Source organism: Eschrichtius robustus, chromosome 7 (genome assembly GCF_028021215.1).
Source record: "Eschrichtius robustus isolate mEscRob2 chromosome 7, mEscRob2.pri, whole genome shotgun sequence".
NCBI lineage: Eukaryota > Metazoa > Chordata > Mammalia > Artiodactyla > Eschrichtiidae > Eschrichtius > Eschrichtius robustus.
In genome coordinates this window covers 91,007,044-91,029,287 of record NC_090830.1, presented here as the reverse complement: position 1 = coordinate 91,029,287, position 22,244 = coordinate 91,007,044, and the positions used below count along the sequence as shown (strand labels likewise).

Sequence of the window (22,244 nt, the reverse complement as noted above, 5' to 3'; positions counted from 1 at the left end):
TGGGTTTTAATGCCAAAAGGAACAGCTGCTCTTGGCACTCAAGTGGAGCCCATATTTGCTTCCGGTTAAAGCTAACCTAAGACCTGACTCCCACAGATGTAGCCTCAACTGGGAAGTCACATGCATTACCCGTAAATGCTCAGAAGAACACGGAGTTAGATCACATCCAGTGACAACAGAGAGAGAGGACATGATACATGGGGGTTTGAAGCGAACGCCTGATGTTCTCTAAGGAAAAGGGGTCTGGGCTCACCTCTGCTTTGCACTCAGGGTTCTTGGTCTGCCGCCCGGGCATCAGCCTCATCGCTGAGGACAAGCTTCCACTCCACGAAGGGACTTTGCTGTGGTGTCCGACACTTGAGCGACTGGCCAGTGACTTCTTTTCAGATGCTGGCGACAGAGCGGCAAAGACCATCAGAGGTGAAATTAAGAGGGAAACAAACACACACTATTTCTACAGCTGGCTTGGCTATCAAAGGGCAAGCCAGGGGGCACAAGCCCAGTGTGCCTGCCTCCAGTAAGGAAAACAGCCCAGGCTACAGGTTTGAACTACTGTGAACTTCGTGACGCTGAAAGACTTAAAACAATATATGAGCCATAACTTGAGAGTAATGACCTCTTTAAAAAGAAACTTAACCATTATTCCTACAGCTGCATTGGCTAATAGAGTAAAAATGTTGAGTCACTGGTAGAATGCAAGGGAGGTTAATATCTTTGGGATGAAGAGTTTTACTTGGAACATGAAGAACCTGAGGCTCCAGGTCACTGCATGACTTGGTGCAAGGTTTCAAACCTGGCAGGCGAGTATCAGGGCAGGACCTAGCACCCTACGTTCCAGAGCCCAGGCTAGAGCTCTGACATGGTGGCCCTTCCCTCTGAGAGGTTACTAGAATCTGCTGCTTGGTTGGCACCTCTGGCCTTCCTTTCACCAAGATGCAAAGCAGCATTCATTCTTTGTGAGCAAAGATTCATGAGGCTTCAGTGATATAAATCCCACCCGCCAGAGGGATGAGACAGAAGGCCTGGTGTAAAAGGCTTTGGGCCCTGAGTGAAACCCTGGGGGAGCCTGGTTCTGTGAGACTCAGAAGTTCCATTCCCTGAAGCCAAGTGGACAGAGACCTAGGTAATGCTGCCAGGCCTTGAGCATCATCTCTTCCCAGAGTGGGGTGACCTCCTCAATCTTCACTTCACTCTCTCCAGGTTTCACAGAAAGATCAGTCTTGAAGTTATCCTCCAGCTCCTGCCGTCTCTGTGCCACGAGCTGCTGCCAGAGAGTCTGAACAGTCTTTTGGATGTTGTGCTGGACTAATGGAGAGAGTACATCACACAATCAGGACAGCCTCAGTGCTTCTCCCAGAGACAGCCAGGAATATGGCATATCATGGTTGTTTTTATGTGCATCATTCTTGAACATCACCCCAGCTTTGCAAGCTCCAGCCAGATAGCCGTCAGTATACAGAGATGCAGGACTGATAACAATGCTACCAACATCCTTGTGAGCTGGCCTCTCCCCGACCTCTACCACCAAGTCCTGCCTGCTTCACATGTCCAGAGCTGGGAAACATGATTGATGGGCTCAGTGAGCCCCTTTCTCCCACCCCCAATTCTGTTAGATACCAAACAGAGAGATACCTTGTGTAAGCTCTAGGTAACAAAATAGCTCCCCGCAAAACAGCTCCTTCCAACCTTGACTTTTATGTTGGCCCCTCAGGGGAATAGACACTGAACCCAAGACTGTGCCCAGGGGCCCAGGAACCAAGCCAGTTCTCTCTCCTGGCAATGAATCATGCTTCCAACTACCTACCCACCTCAGTGCCCTGGATTTGCAGAGAGACAGACGAATTTACCAAGCCAGTTCTACCTGCTATACCCCATAAATATAATCCCCTGAATTGTGCCTAACTTCCCTCTGATCTTGGGTCACTGGGTCCGCCCTTTGGTACCAGCCTCTACAGTTTGTTTTTCTCACCCTAGGGGGATGGACATTGCTCAGTCCACTCTACTAGTTAAATCCCAAAACGCAAATGTTCATGTTGTAATTAACACTACAAAACAGTAAACTCTAAACACACAAGATTTTTGAGCACTGGCTTTGGGTACCTATCTGACCAGAAAATAAGGAGCTTTGTGCCTACCACCTGGCATCACAAGATATCACAAGATAAGTGGCACAGCTGGCAAACTAAAGTGGTGGAAGAAGGTCTGCTGAGGCTTCCTGCATCAAGAGACAGAAATCTCTCAGACACATGGATCTGGCTGCTTTTTTTTTTTTTTCCACAAACTGCCATCCTTTTAACTTGATTCGATATTATCGAATCCAAGAATAAACTCCATTAAGCCAGAAATCTCATAAAGTAATGAGCTTCTTTACTCCACTCCCATTTTCTAGAGAAGAAAGCTGAGAGATAGATAGGTAATGGCTTGAACTGAGTGATATGGCACACCAGTTTCCACATCTAGTGGTCCAAAGGAAAAGTCAAGAGACCAGCTGAGAAGTGAAATCAACTTATAGTGAGGTTCTCTGGTATTTTAGTACACCAAGTTCTTAGTTTCACCAAGTCTCACAGAGCTTTCTCTTCATCTACCTATCCATCCATCCATACACCCATCCATTCTATTTCTTGTATACAAAGATCATTCCAATTTTATTCTCTATCAGGTTACCTTGCTGCATTACTATATTGTTCTAGGATTTCCTAGGACGTCTTCTGTCTTTTAAGAATCTTAGTAATATTTGCTTCCTTATCTTAGGAAGAAAAAACTGAAGAATGCAACCCTAGCAGTTACCACTATCTTCTACTCCCCCCAAAATAAACAACAAATAAAATGTACCATTGCTCAAGCTTGGGAAGTCTTCTCTTTTTTCTCTCACTTCTTCATTTGGAGAAAGAAAGACTTGATGATAAGGAGTCATTCTATGCTTGGGTTCCAATCCAAATCCTTCTGGATAACTAGTAGACAAGAGATTGTTCACTATGAACTCCAGTTTCTTTGGGATCATTGTTCTTTATTACAAATAATTATCCTGCAAACTCAGTACACATCAATATGAAAAAAACTTGTCTAATCAAGTTAAAGCAAACACCTATGACAACTTCCATGACAGGTATTATACAAAAGCATTCTAGAAAATAAGAAAAGCACCTTCTCTTGTCCCTATCTTATTAAATCCAATCTATGCTCCCAAACAGACCTCCTCAACCTCTGCTGGCTTCTCCATCATGAGAACTGGTCATTTCTTTTTGCACTGAACTCTGCCTTTGCTTGGCACTAATCTCACCCCTCATGGAATGGGGCCGGGGCCAGCTTCATGGGCCTGTGACCTGTGCAGCTGTGTACGGTCCGAACTCAGAAGGGTCCCGTGCTTGGACTCTGCTGTCACCATCTTGAAATTCTTAGTAATTTTTGAATAAGAGCCCCGCATTTATACTCTGCTGGAACCTTGCACATCATACAGCTGTTCTAAGTGGGGCGCAGTGGTTTACATATTAGGTTCCCCATGGACCATGTGCTCCAGAACTCCTGGCTGTGCTCATGTCCAAGTACCCTCTTCTCTGGGCCCCTCATTCAACCAAGCAGAACAGACATTCAGTACAAGTTTGTGGATTGAACCAAAAATGACAAACAAGGAAATGAAAAAATAACCAGCATATAAGGATGTCCATTCTTGAAATTTCTAGAATAAAGTCCCTTTGGACTTTGGAGGCTGCTTTGCTATACAGAGGGATTTGAGGAGGGCAGAACTTCAAGCACACAAATCAGCTGGCATTCTGCTCCTCTTAACCATGCTTCCAGTATGGATAGGGCCTAATTCTTGAAATACAGAAAAGAAAGAAGCACTTCCCCAATTTAATCCATACACTGAAAATGGATTATTTTATTTCAAACAAATAAAAAGGCAAATACCTCCTCTGGGCTAGGAGTGTTTTCCAGTGCTTCCCAGAGTGTTTTTAGACAAGTCAACTCGTGGTTTGTAACGTTCAATAGTCAACTCGACAGGATTTGGGGGATTTTTTTTCAAGTAATCAAATTTGTACTGGGATAAACACAATTGAGAAAAGGACAAGAATAAAGTGTAATATCGCACAGTCCTCTCTTCCTCAACATGGTTCTATTAATAAGAGATAATATTCTTAGGCAGTATAATGCCAAGGCACACCTGATGTATGATATATACTTACTACCACACAGAGGGAGAGAGAAAGTGCACATACACAGAAAAATCTAATGTTTTCAAACTTTGAACTTCAGGAAAGGGATTTAAATAGCTTAATTTAATAATTTAACGTACTTGTAGTTCTTATACAAGGATGCTTATGGATGTCATTTTATATCACAAATTGTGTGTGTCTGTGTCTGTGTCTGTGTGGCTTTTTGGTTTGGTTTTTTTTTTCCTGCAAGCAAAATTATTCCTGGCTTGCATGATTTAATTTATTATATATTTCCCCATTCTAAGATTTTATGTATCAAAAGTGAGTATTTCTGAAACCTGGCTGCATCACAAAACCAATGTATGTATTTAATATTGGAGTTTTCTGCCTGCCTCTCCCCACCCAAATTAAATCAGTGAAGTATCTTACAGCCTGAGAATTATGGAAATATGGTAAATTATTATTTCATGATGCTTGCTCCTAGCTGCTCAGTCACATGGACAGGTTTGAGGACTACTTACCGTATTATCAAATATTGCACATAATTTGGACAACCAGATAAACAAAAGGATTGCATCATCTATAATTGATCGACTTCAATCAAGTGTCCTCTAAAGCTTTCTTTCCTGCATTGACCACTGGCAAGCAAGGAGACAAGTGGGCAGCTCTAACCTTCTTGCACTGAGCAGCAGAAGACAATGCATGAGACACATGAGGAAGCTGGCGTTAGAATTATAGGTGGCAAAGATAATGTCCCAGTGTTCCTGAAGAAAGCCCAGGATGTTGAGAAGGCTGAGGCATTCGGAGAGGGACTGCTGGGGCTTGGAGAGGCAATAAAGAATGACTTTATTTAGACTGCTGTATAGAGCACCGATGACAGCGTCTCTCTGAGAAGAGGCGTTCTCGATGACCTGTGTCATAAAATAAACACACACAGACACATACTGGTGAACACTTTGAAGTTTAGATACCAACCCAGTTAACTGTGAAAATGATACAATCTCAGATTCTTTTCTGTATTTCAAAAAGTGACATTTCTAAAATCAAAAAGGATTACCTTCCTCAACCTTGGAGCTTCTATTTAAGTGGATGATCAATAAAGGGAAATCCAACGTTTAAATTTACCAAAAATTGGTGTTAAAAAGTTAAAAAATTAAAAGTTTACCACAGTCATATTACGTAAAGTAGACATGGGGACCAGAGATTTCTGAAATACTGGTAACATGGTTGACATTCAGTATATAAGAACATGCTATTAATAGGGTCTAGTTTTAAAAAATGTTATTAATACTAGTTATCAGGTATAGATTGTTATAATATTCCAGTTATCATGCTAAGCATTTTTGCATTTCTTTGCGTATGTTTACGTATATTGCCTCATTTAAACATCATAACAACATCGTGAAGTAGACACTAAGATTATCCCACCTTAGGGATAAGAAGGCTGAGAGTCTGAGAGGTAGGAGAGGTAGGTGGTCAGCAAGAGTCAAACCCACACCAGACACTTGAGCCATGCTCTTAACCACTATATCTTCTAAAGGAAATGTGCATCCAATGGATTTTAGTTCATGAGAGATTTAGAGGGGGAAGGCAGAAGGTCCTGATTTGTGGCCTTAACACCGAAGCCATCCATCTGTTTGGCTTCACTGAAAAGAATCCATAGAACAAAAATTATGTGCAAAATGTTTCAGTCTATTAGAAAGTTCATTTGTTAGTTATAGATTGCTCTCTTCAAATCTCATAGGTAATGCAAGTGTTTATACTAATTAAGTTTTATTTAAGCCTGCTGGAATTTGGGGTTCATGTTTTTATCATCATCCTCTCCTACTCTTCAGATGGGTCACATCTTTCAAACTGAGGTTAAGAGGTGTGCGAGTCACAGGCAGCGAGCAGGAGAGAAGAATGGTAGAGGAGGGCAATGAGAGTCCTTGGGCCTGGCACCCTGCTGAAGACACATCAGCCCCAGGAGGCACCAGCTCTTTGATATTAGCTCTGAGTATTTGCTTAGACCATTGGGGAGCTGCTATAGATTGAATGTTAGTGTCACCCCAAAATTCATATGTTGAAAACCTAGTCCCCCATTGTGATATGTTTGGAGATGGGGTCTCTTGGAGGTAATTAGGTCATGGGGATGGAGCCCTCATGATAGGATTAGTGCCCTTATAGGAAGAGATAAGTGAGAGCTTGCTTCCTCACTCTCTCCATCATGTTGAGGGTACAATGAAAAGATGACCCTCTCTAAAACCAGAAAGAGAGCCTCACCGGACAACAGATCTGCTGGCACCTTGATCTTGGACTTCCTAGCCTCTAGAACCCTGAGAAGTAAATGTCTGCTGCTAAGTCACCCAGTCTATGGTACTCTGTAATAGCAGCCCAAACTCGCTAAGACAGGAGCTCAGTGGCTACTCTCATTTCCAACACGACCTCCCAAGAATCTGATTTTAATCCCCTCAGAGCTGACAAGGGATATTTCTCCCTTCTAGGAGTTACTCTTGAAGAAACCTCTGAATACATTCTTTTCAGGTTGCCTAGAACTGTGCATCAGCCAGACTGACTATCACTCTAGGAACTGTGCCAAGGCCCAGTCCTGGGATCTGCAGGGGACTCCACAGACAGAAGAGTGCTGGGGGCACTGATGTCATTGTCTCTACGAGGCAATGAAGAGCAAGGAGAGGGGCTCTCCTGGATTCTGCCGCAGAGAATGCACCGAGAGCTGCAGGCAGGAGCTGCTGGAGGCAGATTTCCACTTGGTAAGAGAAAGTGCTTCCCAACAATCACAGGTGTCCCGCTGACTGGAACCCCCTTGTACCATAGAGAGCTCCTCACACAAGGATGGTTCAGGGAAACAGTGAATGGCCACTTGTCAGGAAAGGTTTCCAGAATGAAATGAGAAGCAAGGACCAAAAAAAGGGTTCAACTCTAGAATTTTGAGATTGTTTGAGTCTTTGCGTATGCGTGTGTACACATATACAATGAAGAATGTGTACACATGTGCACACACATACTTACATCTAGGTGTATCTACAGGCATGCACTGGCATGCATAGGTATGTATGTAGATGGAGAAAGAGATAGAGAGAGAAGGAAAGCACATGCAAGAAAAACAGGACCAGGTAAAAATAAATAGACTCTTTCTTCGAATTCAGAAAGGCCCAAATATGACAAATGGAGGTGGATTTTATAGAAGAAAATGAAATAGAACTTTTGGAGATAAAGACCTTTTTCGCCCTTTGTTGATGAGGAATAACAATAATTAAGATTAAACCAACATTCACAGTAAAAACCCAAAGTGGGGTGTGCAGAGTCTAGGAGGTGCCTGTGCAGGGGGCTGCGGCCCCTAATTATCGAGATGGATCTCAGATGGCCCAAGGTGAGAACACTGTAGGGTGCTCAACATCTACTAGGTGTTAACCTGGGCGGTAACAGTCCTCCTCCTTCCTCCCACCCATCTCAGATTCTATTTCCAGGAAGGACAGCAGGTCAATATGAACCAAGTGGACAGCCGCCAGCAGTGTCATACAGATACCTGGTGGGTCAGCAGAAGCCTTACCACCACGGCCAACCTGAGGTTCTTACCAACATTATGTGCTCCATGATGAAGAGAAGGATATGCCTGGGGTCTGCTGAGAACATTCCACTGTACAGCTTCTCCACCAGCTTCTGGATGAAGTAGGAGATGCTGGCAAGTGAAGGAGCAGCAGCAGCTTCTGCACTTGGCTGAGGCTCTCTACTGCCTGGGGGTTGGGGGAGGGTGACAGACCAAGGCTGAGAAATCATCGGTCTAAAATGCCTTCTCTCCACAACAATCTCCAAGCCCCTCTTGGTAACCAACCACATCTTACTCACCTCTTTACACCCCATTGGAACCCTGTGTGTACTCTGTTGCTCCAAAAATGGGGTCTTATATACAATCGGTGTCCAATGAACACACATTTATTCAAAGTAAATCAATCTTGAACAATCAGTGATATAAACCAAATGGGGAGGAGGCAAGTACAGAGCAGCATTTCTTCCAGTGGCCATTTGGAAGAATAGTGGGTGAGAATTTAAGGCATAGGGTAGTGGGAAGGCTGTCATGGTGACCCAAGGCCCTGCTGTTATTTGGGCAGAGGATGAAGCTGTAAGGTCAGGTCATCTATCTGTGCTCACCAACACAGCAGGCATTGTGCTCAGACATGGATGCAACGATCTCAGTTAATCTTTAAAGCAACCCTCTAAGTTAGCCACGATTATCCTCCTCACTCACAGGGTCAGGCACCTGCCCGGAGTAACACCACCGTCCAGTGACAGAGCCATGCTCAGAATTGGGCTACCAAGCTCACGCTTTCCATCACTCCACTACCTTACCACATTTCAGATACCCCAGAAAACCAAAAGTCAGGGCTTCTGCACTGTGGGGCAAGAGGAGTCCAGAAAATGAGCTGTATCACTAAGGATTCCATGACTCAAGAACCACAGAAAGGACTTTTGTTTAATCTTGTCGGGAAGGTACAGCTGCCTCGGAACCAAATGTTCTGAATGAAGTTTCAGTTTGAACTTCTTAGGGGCAATGGCAGCGTCTTCACCCAGGTTCATTCATTAAAGAAACATTTGCTGTGCCCAGGCATAGGTGAGCAGAAGAATGTTAAATTCAGGTTGACATCTTGACTCCCCTCATAGGAAGAAGAAAATTCTACTGAAGCTAGAGGAGAACTGATTTTGGCTCAGAGAACAGGACTTTCCATCTCTGACTGACCCAACAATGGCAGGGGTGACATGGAAAGTAGTAAGTATGCCACCCCTGGGGTCTCCGAGCAAGGTCACTGAGCTCTTGTTGTGAACAACAAGAACAGGTGGAGGGCATCTTCCTGTGGTTCCGAAAGCACCCTACAGTCCTGCAGCCTAGACTTCCTCTAGAGTCCTGGGGTCAGTGGCTGGCAGGATTGTGGCTGTCCTGCTCAGCTGTCAGCAACTTTGTGTCAAGAACAGGAGGAGCAAGTCATCCACCCCCACTCACCTCTAAGCATTGGTGCCTGACCTCCACTCATCACGTGAAATATTTCCATGGTGGAAAGCAAGACCTCAGACTGAAAGTCTCGCTTCTGTTGGCTGGTGGCATTGTCTGGAGAAGCCTGGAAGTAAACCCTGGACTAAGACAGCAGCCACATGGCCACGATGTCCACTCAGTGCCCACCAGGTCCCTCTGCCTGGCCCATATGCTAATACTGCCACTGCTGGGAGTGTGGGCTGCCAACAGCTCACAACTGCCCCTTCTCTGGGGCACTGTCCTCTGCTGACCAAACTGCCTCAACCGGGAAGCAATGCCTACTTCCTAGGGCAAGGAGGCAAGGGGTGGGGGGCCCACAGCCAATGACCACCTGTCAGGTGCCTTAAGGTGGGGCCAACTCTGGGATGCAGATAGCACACTACTGCTCTGATCCAGGCTACTGCTGAGACTATGTCCTGGCTAGGTTCTCCCTTGTCCTCCTCTGCATCCCTTCTCTGCTTTCCTGAGAGCACCGCCCCCCAAAAATTACTTCCACAAAATCCCTGTCTCAGGCTCTGCTTCTAGAGACCTGGCTAAGACCTGCCCTCATTCATCTATTGACTTGCTGCTTGGTGAGCTCCCTGCTCTGCTGGGGCCTGTGGTTTCCGGAGGACGCCCTCCCACCAATCACTGCAGTGCCAGGAGAGGTGCCTGACCACCAGCCAACTGGCATGGACAGGCCTGGATGAGCTCTCTCAAGAGATCAGCCCTCAGGTCTCCCTGGGCACACCCCGCCCTCATGGTGCCCATGCCCTCCCAGCCTGTTCCCACAGCACAGAGCCCAATGACACCCTTTCCAACCCACCTCCAGGAGCACCTCCAGCGGCAGCCACTGCTTGGGGTTGGAAGCCCCAAGCAAGAGCTCCCTCAAGAGTAGCTGCATGAATTCCCTCAGCTGCTTCCGGGTGGGATGTGACTCAGCAGGAGCCTGTAGACCCTCCTCAGTGCTGTTGCCTTCAGGCTCGGCCTCAGGACTGCTGGTGTCCTGGGTAGACTCAGTCACGGCCCCCTCAAAGACAAGAGAACCCCAGCATAAGCGGCCTACCCTGCCTCAAGGCACTCTCACGTCCACCTCTGAGGTGTGCATGGTGGGATTCTCATCAAACCCATTCACATGTAAGGAAATTGAGGCTCCGAGGAGGTAGGCAGCTCGCCCAGAGCCCCAGGGCTCACAGACGGCCTGCTGTGGCCTCCGAACTCCAGATGGGTGGGAGTGGTGGACAGAAGCTGGGCACAGAGCAGGAGAGACCTGCAGTGCTCAGCGAGGAAGCCCAGGATGTATCCCGTGCAAGGCACTTCCCTCCTCGGTGCCACAGCTCCCCATCAGTCAAATAGTAATGATGGAAAGGAACACACACAGATGTGTGAGGATGCAGTGAGAAACAGTGCATGCAGCAATGCCTGGCCCTGGTGTACGGTCAAGATAGCTGGTTCCCACCTTCCTGTGGGGCCCTCACCTTTACTGCCTGCCAGGCTCTGCTGATATTGACAGATAGGACCCTCAGGTGGAAAGAGAAGTAGGACTTCAGCCAGTCCTGGCGTCCAAGTCCCTGAAGTGCCTTGGCCTTCGCTTTCTCAGTTTTACATTTATAAAAATATTGGGAGATAAATGAGATGGGGGTCATTAGCCCAGATACATCCTGGAAGACATGGAGATGCTGGGAGGCCAAATGACACGCCCAAGGACACGCGGCCAGGGATGCCTGACTCCTGGCCCATGAACTTTCCATGCAAGTTTATCTGCTGGTTTCTCCCTTGGCTCATTCATAAAGTTAATGCAGCCATTCTTAATTAAGCCATAAAATGAATTTAACAGCACCTAGGGAGGTGATGACTGCATTAATTAGTTCCATGCGGCCTTGACTGGAAAGATGCCATATAAAATCATAGCAAATCGAAACCCTTTTGGCCACCAGCCTTCTGCATGCAGAAAGTCTGTCATGTGTTCTGTGCAACAAAGGCCTTTTGGAGCCGACTTGGAGCTGAAACAAGGCAAGGAGCTACGGGGATAAGAGCTCTGGAACTGGGGCCTGTCTCATCCACAGTAGGCTGGGAGGCGACTTTGGGCCAGGCCCTCCCGCAGGCAGGAACTATTGAGCGTGGGGAGGAAGAGCCCTGGGTCAGAGTGTGCTCTGTGGCTGCTGGTGGGCAGCCGGCTGGAACCCTGACTCAGCAGATGGCGAGCCTGGCGTGCGGGCGAGGGGCTGAGGTGGGGATCCGGGCTGAGAACGTCAGGCCGTTGACTTCAGGGCCCCGCCCGCCCCAGGTTGGGGGGATGGTGAGGGGCGGTCTGTAGGGCTGCCCTGGCTGGCTTCTGCGCGGGGGGGGGGGGGGGGGGGGGGGGGGGGGGGGTGTCCCATCCCCCACCCCCTTCAGTGCTGCTCACAGTGCCTTCCTTTGCTCTTTATTGCATCTTTTTTTTCTTACTTTTCTAGTATGTTGCTTTAGTTGACATTTACCCATCAAACTATTTTATCTTTTTGCAAATCTTCTAGTCTTTACATTTTGTCTTTTTATTAAAACTAAATACTCAAATTTTATTAGGTCATTTAATGCTATTTTAAACCAACCGATGGAAAGGACATGGGCTTTGGGGTGAGAGACTGAGGTGTAAATCTTGGTTCTGTCACTTATTAATCACATAAGCTGTGGCACGTTTCATCTCCTCAACCCTTTTGTGAGATGGGTCTCATCGTCCCACTAAACCCGGAGGAAACCAGTCTGGGCCGCTTCACCTCCCGGAATCTCCCCTCCCCCTTTAACACCTCCTGCGTCAGGGCATGTTAGGGGATGTGAAGCACCAGGCTCAGGACTGTGGTAGGTGCTCAGGAGATGGAGGCTGGCACCGTGAATACACTTCTAGAAAAGAATAGCTGAAAGAGCATGTTCATTCACTTGGTCATTTAGCAAATAATTACAGAGCAAATACTACCTGACCTCACTGTGCTCGGCATGGCTTCTAGACCCTCTACTTACCAACATGCCTAGCGTGCTCCTTTCGCTGCAGTTACTGATTTGTAGGTAGGCGTCGCTAATTCACTCTCCCTGGCTGGGTCTCACCTCCTATTCTATCAAGGCGGGTGACGAGCAGATTTCTGCTCTTCCTCCTCCTGCACCTGCCTCCACACCTGTCCTCGCCTGCTCCTCTCACGTCCCAGATGCTCTTAGCCCACTGAGTCCCCCGATCGGCTGGGACTGGCTCTTGCTCTCAAACTCACTCATATCTCTTCCTGTAGTGCCCTCTCCACCCCCACACTCACACTTTGTCCTCAAGACCCAGTTGGTCCCTCTGCGCTCCCAGCTGGGCCTTGGCAAACCCTCTGATTGAAAGATGCCATGGCCTGCAAACAGGACAAGAGTGCTGCAAAGAAGATGGGACACGGTGACAGTTCCACCCCTCCCCCGGCTGGGGCACCGGCCGCGGGTTTCCTGGGGTGGAATCTGTTGTTTCATATGATCAATGTGTGGGTATTCCATACAAAACTGGACGTGATCTACCATCAAATTTCTCATTACTGAGATTCCTGACGACTCAAAAACTTATTGACTCTCAGAGCCAAAAATGACCTGAAGCATCATCTCATAAAGAGAAGGAAAATTACCCGAGTTGTTTACTTAAGGTTTCAGCTAAGTTGCCTTAAATGCATTTTAATTTGGGGAGGGGTGGGGAGGAATTTTGTCCTTTGCCCTTGAAGGGTGATGACGCTCACCCCTGCTCTCACCGGGGCAGGGCAGAGGCATGTCCTACCTGATGGGTTCCCAAGGGGAAGGTGACTGCAGCCAAGGTCTGGAGGAACTCTGGGGCCCGCCAAGCCGGATCCTGGGGGTAGGCGCTGTGCACGAGGCCAAGGAACTGCAGCACGCTGGCTGGGAATGTCTGTTCCCAGGCGCTGTCTCCAGAACCTGTCGAGGGCTGATCAGGGACACACTTCATGAGAGGCGGTGCGTGGGAGCATGACTTGGGGCTGCACAGGAACCAGAAGATTTTAAATCTAGGGAGATGACCTCCTTTCTGAGATTCTCAACAAGACACCTTACTGCAAGACACCTAAAACTGTGGATTAGAAAAGGATGCTGGTCGTCAATTGAGGAAGGGTTTAATATGCGCAGGCTTGCTCTAAGGGCTTCACACAAATTCCTCTTCTCACCTCACAACAACCCTCTGAGGCAGGTTTTACATTTACCCCTATTTTACAGATGGGAAGACAAAGACACAGAGAGGTTAAGCAGTTTGTTAACGTTCAACCAGCAGATAAGGGGCAGAGCCAGGAGTTGAACCCAGGCAACCTGGCTATAACGTCAGACTGTCTTCCCCATATGCCCCTCTGTGGTGTGACATGGCCTCTGTGCTCAAGGAACTTGCCAATTAGGGTTGACGCCAGCCTTCCCCAGCTCAATGCTAATGCTCCCAGTTACAGACCCTGGACAAACCCTGTCCAAGGCTGCCAGGGCTTGAGGAGCCCCTTCCCCACCAGCCAGGGCTCTGGAATAGATCATGTTGCACTGAAGTGATACCCAGTACCCTGAGGGGACCCAGGCACCTGTTTGCCTCAAACCATAACCTGGTCTTGGCCACATGGCTGAGCCTCCATCACAGCTGCACACTAGCGCCTTGCTGGAGCCCAGCTCCCTTAACCAGCTGTGCCCAGTCACTCTTTCTGGACACTAACTCTAGCCTCAGTGTGTCCAGCTGCTGCCTGAGGCCCTTCTCTGTCCTGGATGGACAGCCTAGAACTTGAAAATTGAGCAACCTTAATATCAGGGTCATTCCCTACGTAGCCACGCCAACAACTAGACTGAATGACCCTCAGCCTACTCCTGTGGATGTTATAGGTGGACGTCTGGTCTTCCTCTGGCCAGTTCCTCATCCCCAGCCCCTCCCACCATGGCTTCCTCATTTCCCAACCAGCCTGCCTCGAGTCCTGGCCCTGTGTGCATAAGTTTGTATGTCCTGTTTACCAAATAGGTACCAAATGTCTGGAACTAAGCCTCATTCTAGAAAACTCAAACCTAATTGAGGAAAGAAAGGCAATACGTATGGGACAAGTAGAGAGAGGTGTAAAATCTCATTCCCGGGATCCTGTGAGGGTTTGGTATGAGCTGAGCAGGCACGCAGAGGAAACCTGCTTCTGAAGTCACCGGCACCTGGCTTCTCCACCAGGTTCATACAGCACAATATTAGATTTAGAGGGAGTACCAGAAGTCAGAGTTCAGAGAGCTTTTTCTGGAGCTAGTCGGCCTGGTTTGAATGCTGCCTCTGCTGCTTACTAACAGTGTGGATTTGCACCACTTTCTTAATCCCCCGACACCTCCAGTCCCAACTCTGCAAAACAAGGATCATAATATGACCTATGTCATAAGACTGCCATGAGGATTAAGTGAGACATTTTAGTGCTTCAGGCTTATTTTCACAGTGATTAGCACAAGGTAAATACAGAGGAAGCTGGTAGATAAGGTCAGATATAGAGGACTTGGACTTTTGGAAGAATTTGGATTTGATGTACTAAGAAACAGGCATCCCCTGAAGGTCCTTAGGCAAGGTAGTGCCCTGGAATGAAATGCTAATGCTGGACACACGTACCTCCACCGTGCGTGCCCTCGCTCTGTGACCCTGCCTGAGTGAGTTAACCTCCACAGCTTCAATGTCTACATTTGCACAAGGGGGAGAATGCTGTCTGCTCCCAAGGATAGGTGCACATAGCGGAATGGCTAACATCTACAAGACGACAATGCTAAATATTGACAAGGACCAGGAGCAACTAGAACCTTCCCAGAATAAGAGCTGGTGAGTGTAAATTGGCACTTCACTTTGGAGAACTATTTGGCAATATCTACTAAAACAAATCATGTGTAAAGATTATAACCCATAACTTCACCCTGCGTATATTTCCTACAGAAAGAAGTATGTATGTCCACCAAAAGATATGTACATAGCAGCTTTATTCATAGTATTTCCAAATGGAAACAACCCAGAATGGATAAATAAATAGTGATCCATTATCACAATAAAATACTACTGAACGATACAAAAGAGTGAACCAAGATGGCGGAGGAGTAAGACATGGAGATCACCTTCCTCCCCACAAATACATCAAAAATACATATATACGTGGAACAACTCCTACAGAACACCTACTGAACGCTGGCAGAAGACCTCAGACTTCCCAAAAGGCAAGAAACTCCCCACATACCTGGGTAGGGCAAAAGAAAAAAGAAAAAACAGAGACAAAAGAATAGGGACGTGACCTGCACCTCTGGGAGGGAGCTGTGAAGGAGGAAAAGCTTCCACACACTAGGAAGCCCCTTCACTGGTGGAAACGGGGAGTGGGCGGGGGGGAAGCTTCGGAGCCACAGAGGAGAGTGCAGCAACAGGGGTGCAGAGGGCAAAGCAGAGAGATTCCCACACAGAGGATCGGTGCCGACCAGCACTCACCAGCCTGAGAGGCTTGTCTGCTCACCCGCTGGGGCAGGTGGGAGCTGGGAGCTGAGGCTTCGGCTTCGGAGGTCGGATCCCAGGGAGAGGACTGGGGTTGGCTGTGTGAACACAGCCTGAACGGGGCTAGTGTGCCACAGCTAGCTGGGAGGGACTCTGGGAAAAAGCCTGGAACTGCCTAAGAATCAAGAGACCATTGTTTCGGGGTGCTCGAGGAGAGGGGATTCAGAGTACCACCTAAAAGAGCTTCAGAGACGGGTACGAGCTGTGGCTATCAGCGCAGACCCCAGAGACGGGCATGAAACAATAAGGCTGCTACTACAGCCACCAAGAAGCCTGTGTGCAAGCACAGGTCACTACCCACACCTCCCCTCCCTGGAGGCTGTGCAGCCCACCACTGCCAGGGTCCCATGATTCAGGGACAACTTCCCCAGGAGAACACACAGTGCGCCTCGGGCTGTTGCAATGTCACTCCGGCCTGTGCCGCTGCAGGCTCACCCTGCATTCCGTATCCCTCCCTCCCCCTTGCCTGGGTAAGCCAGAGCCCCCTAATCAGCCGCTCCTTTAACCCCCTCCTGTCTGGGCAAAGAACAGACGCCCTCAGGTGACCTACACGCAGAGGCGGGGCCAAATCCAAAGCTGAAGCCCAGGAGCTGTGTGAACAAAGAAGAGAAAGGGAATCTCTCCCAGCAACCTCAGGAACAGCGGATTAAATCTCCACAATCAACTTGATGTACTCTGCATCTGTGGAATACCTGAATAGACAATGAATCACCCCAAAATGAGGAGGTGGACTTTGGGATCAACTGTAGACTTGGGGTTTGCTGTATGCGACAGACTAGTTACTGATTTTTATGTTTATCTTAGTATAGTTTTTATTGCTTGTTATCCTTGGTGGATTTGTTTATTGGTTTGGTTGCTCTGCTTTTTTTAAATTACTTTTTAAATTTTTTTATTTTAATAATTTTTTTTATTTTTTATTTTAATAACTTTTATTTATTTATTTTTCTTTCTTTTTTTTTCTCCTTTCTCTTCTGAGCCATGTGGCTGATAGGGTCTTAGTGCTCCAGCCGGGTGTCAGGCCTGAGCCTCTGAGGTGGGAGAGCTGAGTTCAGGACATGGGACCACAGGAGACCTCCTGGGCCCACGTAATATCAATCGGCGAGCGCTCTCCCAGAGATCTCCGTCTCAATGCTAAGACCCAGCTGCACTCAACGACCAGCAAGCTCCAGTGCTGGACACCCCATGCCAAACAACTAGCAAGACAGGAACACAACCCCACCCATTAGCAGAAAGCCTGCCTAAAATCATAATAAGTTCACAGACACCCCAAAACATACCACTGGACACGGTTCTGCCCACCAGAAAAACAAGATCCAGCCTCATCCACCAGAACACAGACACCAGCCCCCGCCAAGAGGAAGCCTACACAACCCACTGAACCAACATAACCCACTGGGGGCAGACACAAAAACAACGGGAACCACAAACCTGCAGCCTGTGAAAAGGAGACACCAAACACAGGAAGTTAAGCAAAATGAGAAGATAGAGAAATATGCAGCAGATGAAGGAGCAAAGTAAAAACCCACCAGACCAAACAAATGAAGAGGAAATAGGCAGTCTACCTGAAAAGGAATTCCGAGTAATGACAGTAAAGATGATCCAAAATCTTGGAAACAGAATGGAGAAAATACAAGAAACGTTTAATAAGGACCTAGAAGAACTAAAGAGCAAACAAACAATGATGAACAGCACAATAAATAAAATTAAAAATTCTCTAGAAGGAATCAACAGCAGAATAACTGAGGCAGAAGAACGGGTAAGTGACCTGGAAGATAAAATAGTGGAAATAACTACCACAGAGCAGAATAAAGAAAACAGAGTGAAAAGAATTGTGGACAGTCTCAGAGACCTCTGGGACAACATTACATGCACCAATATTCGAATTATAGGGGCCCCAGAAGAAGAGAAAACGAAAGGGACTGAGGAAATATTTGAAGAGATTATAGTTGAAAACTTCCCTAATATGGGAAAGGAAATAGTCAATCAACTCCAGGAAGCACAGAGAGTCCCATACAGGTTAAGTCCAAGGAGAAACACGCCAAGACACATATTAATCTAACTATCAAAAATTAAATACTGAGGAAAAAAATATTAAAAGCAGCAAGGGAAAAGCCACAAATAACATACAAGGGAATCCCCATAAGGTTAACAGCTGACCTTTCAGCAGAAACTCTGCAAGCCAGAAGCGAGTGGCAGGGCATATTTAAAGTGATGAAAGGGAAAAACCTACAACCAAGATTACTCTGCCTGGCAAGGATCTCATTCAGATTCAATGGAGAAATTAAAAACTTTACAGACAAGCAAAAGATAAGAGAATTCAGCACCAACAAACCAGCTTTACAACAAATGCTAAAGGAACTTCTCTAGGGAGGAAACACAAGTGAAGGAAAAGACCTACAATAACAAACCCAAAACAATTAAGAAAATGGTAATAGGAACACACATATCGATAATTACCTTAAATGTAAATGGATTAAATGCTCCAACCAAGAGACATAGACTAGCTGAATGTATACAAAAACAAGACCCGTATATATGCGAACTGCAAGAGACCCACTTCAGACCTAGGGACACATACAGACTGAAAGTGAGGGGATGGAAAAAGATATTGCATGCAAATGGAAATCAAAAGAAAGATGGAGTAGCAATTCTCCTATCAGACAAAATGGACTTTAAAATAAAGACTATTACAAGAGACAAAGAAGGACACTACATAATGATCAAGGGATCAATCTAAGAAGAAGATATAACAATTGTAAATATTAATGCACCCAACATAGGAGCACCTCAATACATAAGGCAAAGGCTAACAGCCATAAAAGGGGAAATCAACAGTAACACAGTCATAGTAGGGGACTTTAACACCCCACTGTCACCAATGGACAAATCATCCAAAATGAAAATAATAAGGAAACACAAGCTTTAAATGATACATTAAACAAGATGGACTTAATTGATATTTATAGGACATTCCATCCAAAAACAACAGAATACACTTTCTTCTCAAGTGCTCATGCAACATTCTCCAGGATAGATCATACCTTTGGTCACAAATCAAGCCTTGGTAAATTTAAGAAAATTGAAATCATATCAAGTATCTTTTCTGACCACAACGCTATGAGACTAGATATCAATTACAGAAACAAAGCTGTAAAAAATACAAACACATGGAGGCTAAACAATATACTACTAAATAACCGAGAGATCACTGAAGAAATCAAAGAGGAAATCAAAAAATACCTAGAAACAAATGTCAATGAAAACACGATGACCCAAAACCTATGGGATGCAGCAAAAGCAGTTCTAAGAGGGAAGTTTATAGCAATACAATCCTACCTCAAGAAACAATAAAAATCTCAGATATACAACCTAAACTTACACCTAAAGCAATTAGAGAAAGAAGAAAAAAAAACCCCCAAAGTTAGCAGAAGTAAAGAAATCATAAAAATCAGATCAGAAACAAGTGAAAAAGAAATGAAGGACACAACAGCAAAGATCAATAAAACTAAAAGTTGGTTCTTTAAGAAGATAAAAAAATTGATAAACCATTAGCCACACTCATCAAAAAAAAAGGGGAAAAGACTCAAATAACAGAATTAGAAATGAAAAAGGAGAAGTAACAACTGACACTGCAGAAATACAAAAGATCATCAGAGATTACTACAAGCAACTCTATGCCAATAAAATGGACAACCTGGAAGAAATGGACAACTTCTTAGAAAAGCACAACCTTCCGAGACTGAACCAAGAAGAAATAGAAAATATAAACAGACCAATCACAAGCACTGAAATTGAAACTGTGATTAAAAATCTTCCAACAAACAAAAGTCCGGGACCAGATGGCTTCAGAGGCGAATTCTATCAAACATTTAGAGAAGAGCTAACACCTATCCTTCTCAAACTCTTCCAAAACATAGCAGAGGGAAGAACACTCCCAAACTCATTCTACAAGGCCACCATCACCTTGATACCAAAACCAGACAAAGATGTCACAAAAAAAGAAAACTACAGGCCAATATCACTGATGAACATAGATGCAAAAATCCTCAACAAAATACTAGCAAACAGAATCCAACAGCACATTAAAAGGATCATACACCATGATCAAGTGGGGTTTATCCCAGGAATGCAAGGATTCTTCAATATACGCAAATCAATCAATGTGATACACCATATTAACAAATTGAAGGATAAAAACCATAGGATCATCTCAATAGATGCAGAAAAAGCTTTCAACAAAATTCAACACCCATTTATGATAAAAACCCTCCAGAAGGTAGGCCTAGAGGGAACTTACCTCAACATAATAAAGGCCATATATGACAAACCCACAGCCAACATTGTTCTCAATGGTGAAAAACTAAAACCATTTCCACTAAGATCAGGAACAAGACAAGGTTGCCCACTCTCACCATTATTATTCAACACAGTTTTGGAAGTTTTAGCCATGGCAATCAGAGAAGAAAAAGAAACAAAAGGAATCCAAAACGGCAAAGAAGAAGTAAAACTGTCACTGTTTGCAGATGACATGATACTATACATAGAGAATCCTAAAGATGCTACCAGAAAACTACTAGAGCTAATCAATGAAGCTGGTAAAGTAGCAGGATACAAAATTAATGCACAGAAATCTTTTGCATTCCTATACGCTAACGATGAAAAATCTGAAAGAGAAATTAAGGAAACACTCGCATTTCCCATTGCAACATAAAGAATAAAATAGCTAGGAATAAACCTACCTAAGGAGACAAAAGACCTGGATGCAAAAAACTACAAGACACTGATGAAAGAAATTAAAGATGATACAAACAGATGGAGAGATATACCATGTTCTTGGATTGGAAGAATCAACATTGTGAAAAGGACTATACTACCCAAAGCAATCTACAGATTCAATGCAATCCCTATCAAACTACCAATGGCATTTTTCACAGAACTAGAATAAAAATTTCACAGTTTGTATGGAAACACAAAAGACCCCAAATAGCCAAAGCAATCTTGAGAAAGAAAAACGGAGCTGGAGGAATCAGGCGCTCTGACTTCAGACTATACCACAAAGCTACAGTAATCAAGGCAGTATGGTACTGGCACAAAAACAGAAATATAGATCAATGGAAGAGGATAGAAAGCCCAGAGATAAACCCACGCACCTATGGTCACCTTATCTTTGATAAAGGAGGCAAGAATATACAATGGAGAAAAGACAGCCTCTTCAATAAGTGGTGCTGGGAAAACCTGACAGCTATATGTAAAAGAATGAAGCTAGAACACTCTCTAACACCATACACAAAAATAAACTCAAAATGGATTAAAGACCTAAATGTAAGGCCAGACACTATAAAACCCTTAGAGGAAAACACAGGCAGAACACTCCATGACATAAATCACAGCGAGATCCTTTTTGACCCACCTCCTAGAGAAATGGAAATAAAAACAAAAATAAAACAAATGGGACCTGCTGAAACTTAAAGGCTTTTGCACAGCAAAGGAAACCATCAACAAGATGAAAAGACAACCCTCAGAATGCGAGAAAATATTTGCAAATGAAGCAACTGACAAAGGATTCATCTCCAAAATATACAAGCAGCTCATGCAGCTCAATATCAAGAAAACAAAGAACCCAATCCAGAAATGGGCAGAAGACCTGAATAGACATTTTTCCAACAACGATATACAGATTGCCAAAAAACACAGGAAAGGATGCTCAACGTCACTAATCATTAGAGAAATGCAAATCAAAACTACAATGAGGTATCATCTCACACCGGTCAGAATGGCCATCATCAAAAAATCTACAAACAGTAAATGCTGGAGAGGGTGTGGAGAAAAGGGAATCCTCTTGCACTGTTGTTGGGAATGTAAATTGATACAGCCACTATGGAGAGCAGTATGGAGGTTCTTTATAAAACAAAAAATAGAACTACCATATGACCCAGCAATCCCACTACTGGGCATACACCCTGAGAAAACCATAATTCAAAAAGAGTCATGTACCACAATGCTCATTGCAGCACTATTTACAATAGCCAGGACATGGAAGCAACCTAGGTGTCCACTGACAGATGAATGGATAAAGAAGAGGCACATATATACAATGGACTATTACTCAGCCATAAAAAGAAATGAAATTGAGCTATTTGTAGTGAGGTGGATGGACCTAGAGTCTGTCATACAGAGTGAAGTAAGTCAGAAAGAGAAAAACAAATACAATACGCTAACACATATATATGGAATCTAAAAAAAAAAAAAGGTTCTGAAGAACCTAGGGGCAGGACGGAAATAAAGACTCAGGTGTAGAGAATGGACTTGAGGACACGGGGAAGGGGAAGCTGGGACGAAGTGAGAGAGTGGCATTGACATATATACACTACCAAATGTAAAACAGACAGCTAGTGGGAAGCAGCCGCATAGCACAGGGAGATCAGCTCGGTGCTTTGTGGCCACCTAGAGGGGTGGGATAGGGAGGGTGGGAGGGAGACGCAAGAGGGAGGGGATACCGGGATATGTGTATACATATAGATGATTCACTTTGTTATACAGCAGAAACTAACACAACATTGTAAAGCAATTA

General features: G+C 45.3%; 1 protein-coding gene across 1 annotated transcript in view; it reads right to left on the bottom strand.

Annotated features, from left to right (window-relative positions):
* WDFY4 (WDFY family member 4) overlaps positions 1-22,244 on the bottom strand; it is a 250,705-nt gene that overhangs the window by 131,861 nt on the left and 96,600 nt on the right. The window contains exons 31-39 of the mRNA XM_068548935.1: positions 12,926-13,090; positions 9,983-10,186; positions 9,148-9,262; positions 8,869-8,875; positions 7,728-7,878; positions 4,824-5,062; positions 2,833-2,951; positions 1,120-1,305; positions 254-390 (exon numbers count right to left, since the gene is read on the bottom strand). Of these exons, the coding sequence (XP_068405036.1) occupies positions 254-390; positions 1,120-1,305; positions 2,833-2,951; positions 4,824-5,062; positions 7,728-7,878; positions 8,869-8,875; positions 9,148-9,262; positions 9,983-10,186; positions 12,926-13,090 (1,323 nt within the window). The remainder of the gene's footprint in view (positions 1-253; positions 391-1,119; positions 1,306-2,832; positions 2,952-4,823; positions 5,063-7,727; positions 7,879-8,868; positions 8,876-9,147; positions 9,263-9,982; positions 10,187-12,925; positions 13,091-22,244) is intronic.